The 12,394-nt window shown below is 32.5% G+C and overlaps 1 protein-coding gene across 1 annotated transcript in view; it reads left to right on the top strand.

Annotated features, from left to right (window-relative positions):
- Window positions 1–12,394, top strand: part of LOC127738533 (SCO-spondin-like) — a 76,485-nt gene that overhangs the window by 15,244 nt on the left and 48,847 nt on the right. The window contains exons 8-20 of the mRNA XM_052249815.1: window positions 2,885–2,997; window positions 3,363–3,430; window positions 4,280–4,521; window positions 4,924–5,073; window positions 5,465–5,635; window positions 6,247–6,417; window positions 6,984–7,154; window positions 7,833–8,003; window positions 8,452–8,622; window positions 10,294–10,464; window positions 11,064–11,228; window positions 11,766–11,936; window positions 12,177–12,347. Coding sequence (XP_052105775.1) covers window positions 2,885–2,997; window positions 3,363–3,430; window positions 4,280–4,521; window positions 4,924–5,073; window positions 5,465–5,635; window positions 6,247–6,417; window positions 6,984–7,154; window positions 7,833–8,003; window positions 8,452–8,622; window positions 10,294–10,464; window positions 11,064–11,228; window positions 11,766–11,936; window positions 12,177–12,347 — 2,106 coding nt within the window. The remainder of the gene's footprint in view (window positions 1–2,884; window positions 2,998–3,362; window positions 3,431–4,279; window positions 4,522–4,923; window positions 5,074–5,464; window positions 5,636–6,246; window positions 6,418–6,983; window positions 7,155–7,832; window positions 8,004–8,451; window positions 8,623–10,293; window positions 10,465–11,063; window positions 11,229–11,765; window positions 11,937–12,176; window positions 12,348–12,394) is intronic.

Here is a 12,394-nt window from a genome sequence, read left to right as displayed (position 1 = left end):
CACATCTTCTTATATCTATGTTATAAAAATGTAGTTGGATGATGGTGTAGTGATTTCAATTTTGAAATTATTAGAAACTTAGGTGTCAGCTCCCTCAGGCAAAGTTGACCTTAGATGGATTTGGCTATGTTTTAGGTCCTTTTTGTTAATAAAGCTCTTTAACTGTTTAGGTTCTTATACATCCTTAGCTTTCAAGAGTTCAGCTTTGAGCGTTCTTGGTGAAGGTAAATCCAAGAAAGCGCTTCGGACGCATACAATTTATAACGTGTTGTTTTCATTTTTTAAACTGCTCAAAAATATTAATGGACAGTTATAAACTTTTGGAGAAATAAGCCACCAAACGAGGATGCTCTTAACAAATGATACTAGTGGGGTAGTTTAAGGGGTGGAAGCATGACACTTTCAAAGATGGACTAGTGGCTTTGAAACATCCCACACAACCATACTCTTTCGGGGAAGGGATCGTAACCTCTAGACGGAAAAATTCGATTTAATACAAAAATCTGAATTTTTGCCGGACGCTCGAAAAGATAAGCAGTTTCTGCTCTACGCTTTGCTCACGTCAAGTACAAAACTGACGATACATTGTTGTCTATAAACCCAGAACTAGTAGCCATATTTCTGGCTTCTACAAATTGAATATGTCCGTTGTCAACTGTAACACTGTTATTCGATAAACAATGTTGGTAAACAATAGATCTTCAATGAACCCTTGTATCTTCTAAGTTGTTGTTTGCTGATTTCCAAAATTTACGATAAGGGTTCTTTAGGTTCGGTAGTTTCAAATAAGGGACAAACTTCCAAGAAAATCCATGTTCTGAAATATTTCTACAGAGAGATATACACGCAATAACAGGAACTGCTGCAATGTTAAATGAAATTATGTACTTTCCGTACAAAAAGACAAAATAGGAATTTGGACTACTGAAAAAATAAAAATATGCATCATGTACAGCACGGCTTTGCAAAGAGCCACCATTACCGATGTATTCATATTTTTATTCATTAGAATCGTAGATACAAATTCCTTGTTTTAGGTAATGAAAAATCATACTTTGTGAAAATCCACACTGATTCGAACAACAATAACACAAAAGATGATAAAAATTATTAACATTTTGATCAACAACATATTTGTTGAGTTTTATGGACTTATATTTCAACAGACAGTCGGTATTCCAAAGGGTACTTATTGTACACTTCTATTTATTGACTGGTTTTGTACTCATATAAAACAGAATTCATACATAGCATTCTTAAAGAATAAAAAAAAACGCATTTGGCAAAGTTGTTAATTTCACTTTCATTTAATTATATTGATTCTACCTTGTCACTCAATAATCCACATATTCTATTGAGTGCTTGCATATATATATATATAAATATATCTCAGTGAACTTGAAGATACTACCGAAACGAGAGCGTCAGCTTCATATTTTGAGCTCTTAATTGATATTGACACATATTGAAGACTTTAAACTATATATGACAAACGTGATGTTTTCACTTTCCAATTGTCAACTTCCAATTGCTCAGCAGTAACATACCATTTTCCTTCATCGTATATCGTATACATGTTTCAATTGATAATTTATGATTTACACTACACGGAATTCATTAAAAGGGTATGCTCCAAACACAAAAAACTGTCCGGACAGAGTTATAAGAAAAAACGACTGAAATTGACATATCGTAAGTTTTTCGGTCAACATCACAAATCATCATCGCCATCATACATTGTGTCTGTATTTGAACTCACTAGGAAAATGTTTTCGCGGTCTTAAATCCTTAGATACCAGAATAGCCGTCTGATCTGTATATTTATCGATTGTTTCCTATTCCCAGGTGTGATATTTTGACTAAGATGGTAGGTGAACCTTTCATAGCTGAAGACGATTACCCTGTTGACGCACCAGGTCTCGCTCTTTCTGGAGTTCATGCTATTCCCTCAGTTTCGGTTTTAACCTTGATTTGTATTTTCTTAATATGATTTGTAAGATTTGAACATCTGTAAAATACTATTTACGATGTCAAACAAGCTTCACTTTTTCTAGTTTACAAGAGAATAAATTCACTACATCAAATAGTATACTTTTTCATGTAAAAATTAAATGCGACTCAATTGCATATTTATTTATTCATACACTGCACAAAAACCGAAGACCAGAGATAAATTGTTTTTAACCATCAAAATCGATTGATTTCACATACAGAATTATTATTTGTTTGGCCAGACATATCTCTTTGTCAACAGTTAAATGTTTATTTACCTCAATATCACCAGCCAATTTCCTAAATTGTTACAGTGTCGGTCTAGCTTTTATACGTGACGTTTTCAAATTTTTGTCTCCCTAACAGTTCGTACTTTGTTCTGTATACAATATATCACTTATTATAGTATATTGTTTAGCAACGCTTATAAAGGAATACAACTGGCATTTGGTTGATGAGAGATATTTCCTATCGAAAGGCGTCGAATTTTATTTCCTAAAATGTTAGAAAAGGTCCAGGTATATTTTACGTTCCTTTATGCTTCATCCGATTTGAACAAAATGGTTTGAGATGTCATTTGCTTTACCTGAACAGTTTTCAAAACTCAGGCAAGACGAGAAACCTAGATGGTCCCAACAGAAGCTTCAACACCTCATTGTGTTGATTCCATAGTTTTATTAAATGCTGTTTTTGTAAAAAGAATACTACATTTTGTTTAGAGAAAATGATGAATATTTTCTGAGATAAAGAATTGTTTTTTCTGACATAGATATTCATGTATAGTGGCTCACATGAATTAAAGAAATGATTTAGGTAGATATGTTCACGAAACCTATAAAATAGTGATATAATTAGTGAAATAATATGATATAAAATATTTTTTCTATTTTAGCCCTCCTTCGAGCACATATCAGTTTAATGATTGAGAACATAGAGTTTCACGATGCTTTAAAGGATAATTCCTCTGATGACTTTCAGTCCATTGCAAAACCTTTATGCAATGAGGCAAGTATATTTTAGAACAGATTGATAAGATGTGAACATTATAATGAGATGGCCTGAAGTATTAGAATTATCTTAGTTGTAGAATTTTCACAAAAGCTCGACTAATAATGATATCTTTATTGATAATATAAATAGATCTTAGATAAATCAATTCGGATTTTAAAGAACAAGTTTTGATTTTATTACAAATAATCATGAAATAATAATGCGTTATAATTGTTTTAACATCAATGATATGAGCAGCATGCGCAGGAGCAAAAAATAAAAAAAGCAATGATTTTGAAGCTGATTCTTATTAGTATCGCCAATCTAACGATTAAATATCAACATTGCAGATATATTGACAAATGCCTTGTTGATTTCAGATGTATAAGTATTTCCTCACAAGTGAACTGGCCTCACATTTCGTTTCGTGTGATGCTATTAATATTGTGTAAGTATAATTGTATTTTGATTGCTGAAATCACATTGATAGGGAGTTTCGTGTTGCTCAATCTTTTATTTAAGTGGAGTGTTATGTGTTTTTTAATATGAAATAAGGAGATGTGGTATGATTTCTAATAAGTCAGCATAGTTCAAATGAAGTGGTTTAAACAACTACATATCACCCTACGGTCTTTACAATTGGGCAGATGTAAATATGAAAAAACATTAAACGAAAAAACAATATGACAGACAACAACTTACGCCAACTACTGAATTACAGGATTCTGACTTGGGGCAGGCACATATACAATGAGGCGGGGTTAAACCATTTATGAGCTCTCAGCCATTACCCTAACATGGGACAGTAATTTAACAACACACCAAGGAAGTTCCTACTGTAATTAGTTTAAAATGGTTTGTCTCATCAGATCGGTAGGATGCACAAAAACAATAACGTAAAGACAAAAGGTACAAAGTACATACCTAAGAGTACTCGCAGTAACTGAAACAAGTTCAAATCCAATGACAAAGAATCGGTACACATCCAGTGGATTAAGTGCACAAACGTTATATACAGTATGAGAAGTGCATGACCTTGAGCAATGCCAAATAGACAGCATGAAGAATAAAGATTTAATTAGATTACCAAAAACAATATTCAAATATCTTAATATCTTAATATGGTGTTAAATTAATATAATTGAACACGAATCCATTCAAAGGATCAATGAGTTTACATGGATCATAAGTTTACGCTCTCTCAACATATTTCCATAAAAATTAGGATGTGGTTACTCGTTTTTAATAGAATTCTACAGGTACAGCCAAACCTGAAAGTTGAATGTTTAATTTTCAGTGATGTTGATGGTAAAGTTGAAGTTTTCATTGATCTGGATTTCTTGAAGAACTCACAGACTGACATCGAAAAAACAATAGAGGACATCATTATAAAGAAGTCTGGAAGACTGGTTAAGAACGACAAACTATATCTTTTAATTCAAGGCTTTTTAGTTGACGTTAAGAGCAAAAAAACAACACTGGAAACGGTTGATGTTCCCGGAACTGTTGAACTTCCAGATAGAGATACTTATCTTACAGGTGAGTTAACTGGTAAAAAAATATGTTGATAAATTCACACATATACGAATATATAAGTATATCCATAACTATCAATATTCGATAAAAAGTTAAAAAATATTGCAAAATATCCTAAGGAAATTAGCTGGAGCTTTTAAGAAAATACAAAGTATAAGAGTAAACAGAAATAGTCAATCGCATATTTTTTTAGCCATTGCAGTATAACAATAAGATGTAGTCTGATTGTCAATGAGATAACTATCCACCAGAGACAAAATGACGTAGACATTAGCGACTTCACTGTCATTTCAAGTTATGGTTTTTGTTTGTCCTCTTTGTATATTTGTCCCTGTTTTTAATACCATTGTAAGCTGCCACTTAGCGTAGAATCTATAATTTAAAATCAAATATAATTCTTATTAGAAGTGGAATGGTCAACCTGGTCAGAGTGCAGTGAATCCTGTGGTGAAGGTATCCAGAAACGTTTAAGATACTGCTCGGATTTTGATATGCAACATCAGTTATGTGATAGGAATAAAGACGAACAAATTTGTCAGCACAACCCTTGTCCAGGTTTGCTTTATTCTTATCAATTATCTTACACTAAAAGATATCGAGTTGAACAAACTGATTTTAAATGTAAAAAATAAAGGGTAATTGTGACTATGAATTACCTCTTGCAACAAATTTATGAACGAAAAGATCAATATGAATACAATGAAAATGACATAGGGTATACGCCAAGGAGAGAGACCCCAACAAAATAATTACCAGAAAGACATCATCGTGTTTTACGTTTAAGTGTTCAAACATGTACGTTAAAAAAGGACTTTAATTAGAGTTGAAGTATGTATTGACACTATACTATACAAGATCAATTCCCTTTGAATATTGATTACTTGAAAACAAAATAAAAAAGCTAAAATAAAACTCCAATGTTAACTATTGCTATACATTGTTACAGTTGAGGGGAAATGGGCAGAGTGGAATAACTGGGAGAAATGCAGCATATCTTGTGGCAAGGGAGTTAAGACAAGGAGACGGGAATGTAACAATCCGTCTCCATCCTTTGGTGGTCAGAATTGCATTGGTGTCAACATTGATAACGAGAACTGCCAAGAGAGAGATTGTCCCAGTAAAGTACACTTCATTTATAATGAGAAGTTCATAATTTTACAACAAATGAATGTGGCAGACATTCTTGATTTGCAATATTTTGATAGTTATGCGAAAGCATTTTGTTAATAGTTTAAAATACTTTTATCGAGAAGTAAACTGATTACTGATAATTATCTTCAACGCAAAAACATCAAATGAACGTTCAATTAAATGATTGTTCATGGATATAAATATGTATTTGTCTGACATATTTGTTTTTTAGATACTTTTATTGATAGAAAATCAAAATTTAGATACTACAAAAACATTTTGAATAAAAACATATATTTAAATTTGAACTTTTCTTCTGCTCATTATACGATGCCAAGATCAGAAAACACTATATTGTTAATATATCCATGTTAAAATGCCCAACAGAATTCCACAAATTAAGATAACTTTACAGACATAGACAGTAGCAATACTAAGATCATCACCATATGCAGTACAAACATTAATGAAAAAGTTAGTATATGCTCCGGAAGGGTCAGTGTTTCGGTTTAAGAAATTGAAGAAAGCATAACAAAAACGCTAAAAACCAAGGTAAATTCAAAACGGAGAAGTCATTTGTTTAATTATCATTTTCAGTTAATGGTATGTGGTCTGAATGGAGCCCATGGAATGACTGTTCTGGTAGTTGTGGCGGAGGTAGGAAAGAAAGATCTAGATCTTGTTCAAATCCAAGACCTAAATATGGTGGACGGGCATGTGTCGGTGACAAAATTTCATCAAGCATATGTAATGACAAACCTTGTCCAGGTAACATTCAACATTCTGTCATATATTTGTCAGGGCTTTTCCAGAATTAATTGTATGGGGGTTGGAAGGCACTTTTATTAAAATTTGATGGGTGGTGGTTATTTAAGAAAGATTGAATGAACATTTAAAGGAAATATCCAATTAAAAATTTATGCATGGTGGGGTCAAATAAAAAATGCCTTCCGACCGCCCCCCACCCCATACATTTATTTTTGGAAGAGCCCTCAGAATAACGTTTGTGGAAAATTACAAAATATATTCAAGTTTTAGTATTATAACAAACTATGCCATTTCATATGTCGAAACTCCTATTACATCCTTTATTTAAAAAAAAAAGATATAATGTAATTTAACGAACAAGAGCAATGGCATGCATGGGCATGATTTAAAGTGAAGGGATACAAATCATGACGTCGGTATGTATCCATGTATAATTGCAATAGATGACACTTTTTCAAAAGATGATTCTATAAAATCTATTTCTAATTCAGAAATAAATGTTCATTTGCATTCTATATATTTCAAATGGAAGTATTTTTTCTCATCGATTAAGTCAACTATTTCAGTAGATGGAAGTTGGTCAGAATGGAATGTGTGGACTGATTGTTCCTTATCTTGTGATGGTGGAATCAAGACAAGATTAAGAACATGTTCTAACCCAGAGCCTAAGTTTGGAGGAAAGGGATGCAATGGCAATGAAGAGGAATCGAATAAATGTGGAGTCGAATTTTGTCCAGGTATCTAAGTGATTAAAAGTGACTGTGTATGTTATTTGTAGGAGAATGTTTTGGATTCATTCATAAAGAAAAAAAACCTCTCTATAAATGGCGTGCGTTCGAAGAGCCTTTATGAATTAACCTGAATCAGGAACGTTCATACTCAATCATTTGTTACCTAGGGATGTAAAAATACGTAGTAACGTTAGGAACTATTTTACCAAAAGGGACATAACAGATCTAGATTAGCCGATTTGATCTAAATTCAACTCTGCCAGAGGTAGTTGGAACCATAGGTTCTTATACCACATATTTTTTTTCAACGGGTAATTTTAGAAAATATAATTATAAATCGTGTTAGTACTAAACACTGACTACTAACTGATGATATCCTCGGGGACCTATAGCCCAACAGCAGTCCTATCGAAGTAATGCTAGTAAATGACGAAAATAACATTAAATAAATTTTGTGCGTCAGAAGCGCTTTTCGAGATTAACCATGAGCGAAGAAGATAACACTCTGTTAGTGAAACTCTATTTGATAGAGTTAAAAATAACAAATTTCTAAATTTTACTAAAAATCATGATCAGAATGAGGAGATGGACAACTAAAATTCTTTTAAGGCATTTGAATGCAGCAAAGCCGTACATAAAATGTAACATATTTTACATTCATGCTTAAATAATTTGTTAATTTAGTTGATGGTGGGTGGACAGAATGGACCGCATGGTCGGGATGCTCCGTGTCATGTGGAATAGGGACAGAGGACAGAATGAGAATATGTTCTGGCCCTGAACCGAAGTATGGTGGACTAAATTGTACTGGGAATAATTTTGATTACAAAACCTGTGACAGTATTCCTTGTCCTAGTAAGTTTCATATAGGGTTTTTTAGGAATGGATGATATGGTCATTATCCACATTCATTTCAAGACAATTCCTAAGAAACTATAATACGCAATATAATGCTGTGATATAAAAATAATAATGAGATGAACTAGTAAGAACAAATTATACAAAAAAACTAATATCAATTTATCTACATTTTACTGGAAGAGAATATAGAATTTGATATCAGGTGAATGGTGATAATAGAGAAAATCTTTTGGCTGGTACTTTCTCAGATATACTTATATCTTAACGATGAATACAATCATAGTGTTGAAAATTATTGAATTCTAACTAAGGTTTACACGTAACAATGTTATTCCATTTGAAATGTTTGTTTTGTATATACCAGTCTATCTTTTTAAACAAATTCATTTTACAAAGACGATGAGCAATTGACTCTCTAATTACTTTTTTTTAAATTTATTAGTACATGGGGAATGGTCAATATGGAATGAATGGACAGGTTGTTCAGTAACATGTGGTAGTGGAATAAAAGAGAGACAAAGACCCTGTAATAACCCACAGCCTAAGTTCGGCGGAAAAGATTGTTCTGGTGATCGTATAGATCACAAGGAGTGTAATGGAAAGAGTTGCCCAGGTTAGTAGTTGTATGTATGAAAAGGGAGTATTTTATTCTCAAATGAGCTATAATAAAGACAGAGGACAGTTAAATTACTATCTACTCATTCTATGCATGTTTTTCATCTTATGGTGTACTGTAGTTTACTAAGTAATTAAATTCTTTGAAAATTGATGCTCAATCTCTGGTCCTTTCGTTTGCAGTGTTTACGCGTTGCCTCTGGTTTCAATTAAAGACATTAGTCGAAGTATTGTATATCTCATTTGTAATACCCTACATTTTGTGTGGTCTGCAACAAATGTTGCAGAATTCGAGACATAGGGAGGCCAATTTGTAAACGGCGTAAACTATTTTTATAAAGCTTTATATTTCAGAAGGTAAAATACCTGAATATGTCAAAACTTGTATACAGCTACATTATGTGACTAAGTTTCTGTCCGCCATATATTCGTTGTCCTTGGTCTAATTTCTTTAATGGTTCAGCGTAGTTTTTTCATCACTTAATTTTATCATTTATATTGAGTGATAGTAAAAATGAATTTAGTAAGCTTGTTTGTAGAATAGGGTTCACCTCATTAAACAGTGATACAGTTTTTATTTTCTGTATCTTATATGATTTAAGCAGTAAGTGGACTATATTTGGTGTATGGAATTATTGTAAGATATTTACATTAATATTCGTCTGCTGGGGTCATCTGACTTTGAACTAATTTTCGTGGCTTATTTGTAAAAGCTGAATTAATGAGGTTAGAGTCACTTCGAAAATATTTTAAACAATAAGTCAACTATATTTGGAAGTTGTATGTGTCTGTCTAGAAGGGCTTGACGTACCTTGACCTTCGTTTTCATGGTTGGGAAAGGTAAAGCTTCGTGGTAAAATTGTTTCTCAACTGTTGTAAGCAATAGGTAAACGATATGTAATTAATTTAATGATTGTAATGTGTAAAATTCCAAATGCCAGGGCTAATCTTACCTTGACCTTTTTCATGGATCCTTAAATTATTCTGTTAAGTTTATGTGACACCGAAGTAGAACTGTTATCTTTCAACAAGTAATGCAAGCAGGTGATACATTTCAGCGTCAGCACTCTTGTGATGATTTGATACGACGCTATATTTTCCTCCGCAATATTTGCTAATTGGCCTTGCTATTTTTCCAATGTCATTGTTCTGCTTTTTGGTTTAATTTTCTATCTTATAATGTTTATGTGTTAAGCTTGTTATATAATGTTTGTGTCTTGTCCTCAGTATACGTTTTTTTTGTGTATTTCTCTTCCATCAGTTGTTTTGGTGCTCTTCAATGATTCCCTTTAAGTATCAGATTTGTTGTTGTTCTAGTTGATGGAGGATGAGGAGCATTGAGTACTTGGACATCATGTTCTGTAACATGTGGGATGGGAATCCAGGAGCTAAATGGATCATGTTCTAACCCTACACCTTGCTTTGGTTGCAATGAATGTTTTTGGGACGATATTAGTTTTCAGATATGTAACACAAAAGGTTAAAAACCATACAATAAAACGCCTATAGAATGTCCATATTTCTTTAGCAAAGTACAACAAAACCAAAATATAGTACACCTATTCATAGAAACATTTCACTATATTTTGCATAAAAAGCGTATAAGCATAGTATGATATGTGCATTGCACTAATTAAACATAGACAATGAATAACTTGTATGACCGTAGTTGATGGACAATGGTCAGGATGGAGTGGCTGGACAGATTGCTCATTGACTTGTGGAGGTGGAAAAACAGAAAGAAATAGGACATGTAATGATCCGAAGCCACAAAATGGAGGCTCGAATTGCACTGAAAATGACTATGAAGTGAAGGATTGTAACTTCATTTCCTGTCCAAGTATGTATAATTGAACTGTTCAAAATTAGTGTAAAATAGTTTTTAAAGACATAGGCAAGTCGTAGAAAAATCTATATATCTATATTAATTTTTACTACAAGTATATAAGTAGTAATTGATTTGGACTACAAGCAAAAAAGATAAGCATTGATATAGGTTATGACTATAAGCATATTGGACAATTATTGCTTTTGAATATGATGATTATAAATATATAATAAACATCATAACTATATTTCACTGAAAATATTATGGTTCATGATGTTTGGTCAGCCTGGAATTCATGGGATAAGTGTTAGTCACTTGTGGAGGTGGATTATAGGATTGAAACAGCACTATTTGTGCTATAATTTCAAATAATATCAAACGTTTGTCATTTAATTAGCTAGATTAAGAATTTCTACATTTTCTAAATATGAAAAAGAACTTTCCACATGTCATTTAAAAAATTTACAACTTACTGAATTGAAAGATTTTGTCTTTTTCATTACTTTTCAACCATGTACAAACCATGTAATGGATATTAGAAGGACAACATTGTAGTTGTTACATAATTATCAAGGGAATATGTAAATATATGTAAAACGTATGTGTTTAAGTTGATGGCGAATGGACAAATTGGTCAGAATGGAGTACCTGTAGCCAGCTATGTGGAGGTGGAGTTATGTTCAGAAACAGGACATGTACCGAACCTAGATATAATGGAGATAACTGCAGAGGAAATAATACCGAATTTCAGAAATGTGCTCAAATTCCATGTTCTGGTAAATATTCAGAAACAGCAACCAAGGAATATTGTTTTCAAAGTCATTGTATTTTCTAAAGTTATGTTTGCAATATTAAAATAAAGTGTTTGGTTAGAGGGTACAGTTCTGGATTCGTGTGAAATTTCCGCTCACACCAATTCTTTTTACATCTTTCACTATTCCCCATTGCACCACATACCATCATTCTATACACCTTTCTACATTAAAGCATACACCATGTAAAATTTCACATATTACAACTAATTCAGAAAAGATTTACAATGAAAGATATCAATATCGATAAAAAAATAACGAAAGATTTAACCCTAAACACCGTTTCTTACATATATAAATACACCTTTACCCATTACACGATGTCCAATTGAACCATATGTCATTCCTCCCTAGAACTATTTGCCTTTAGACAATACAAGCTTTTACATATCACGTGAAAGCAAACAAACATCCTATAGATATATGTCAAACTAATTTTCATTCTTTTATCTTAAAGCAATAAATAGTAAGTGTTTGAACTTGTAATGATATATGTTGTAGTTAATGGGCAATGGTCAGAATGGAATAAATGGTCTGAATGTACAATTTCCTGTGGCAGAGGTTATAGATTAAGAAATAGGTCATGTACTGAACCCTCACCACAATTTGGTGGAGAACTTTGCCATGGCAATGAAACTGAAACAGATATTTGCAATATAAACGATTGTCCAGGTATGTTATTTTCCATTATGTTATGTAACGGTTATAATTGTACAGATAGTTATGATAATGCCAAGAATGGAAATTGAAGTGAAAAAGCAAATAAACTGCTTTCAAAACTTACAATCAATTGAAGCTTTAAGTTTGTTTTATGTTGTTTGCGGTGAGAAAATTTTGAATTATCTGTTCATATGGAAAGAGCGACTGTATAGGAAATGTAATCATTTTGGAATGTTTTGTTTCTTTCTACAGTAGATGGGAATTGGTCATCCTGGGGTAATTGGCAAGAGTGTAGTACAACATGCGGTGGTGGAACTAAAACCAGAAATAGAACATGCACAGATCCCGTACCACATTTTGGTGGAGAATGTTGCAATGGGAATAATACTGAAGCTGCGATGTGCAATAATATATTATGTCCAAGTAAGACTGCAATATATTTTAGCTGCATATGTAAACTAAAGACAGAT

The sequence above is a fragment of the Mytilus californianus genome, unplaced genomic scaffold, assembly GCF_021869535.1.
Source record: "Mytilus californianus isolate M0D057914Y unplaced genomic scaffold, xbMytCali1.0.p SCAF_4, whole genome shotgun sequence".
Taxonomy (NCBI): Eukaryota; Metazoa; Mollusca; class Bivalvia; order Mytilida; family Mytilidae; genus Mytilus; species Mytilus californianus.
This window is presented reverse-complemented; position numbering and strand designations above follow the sequence as displayed.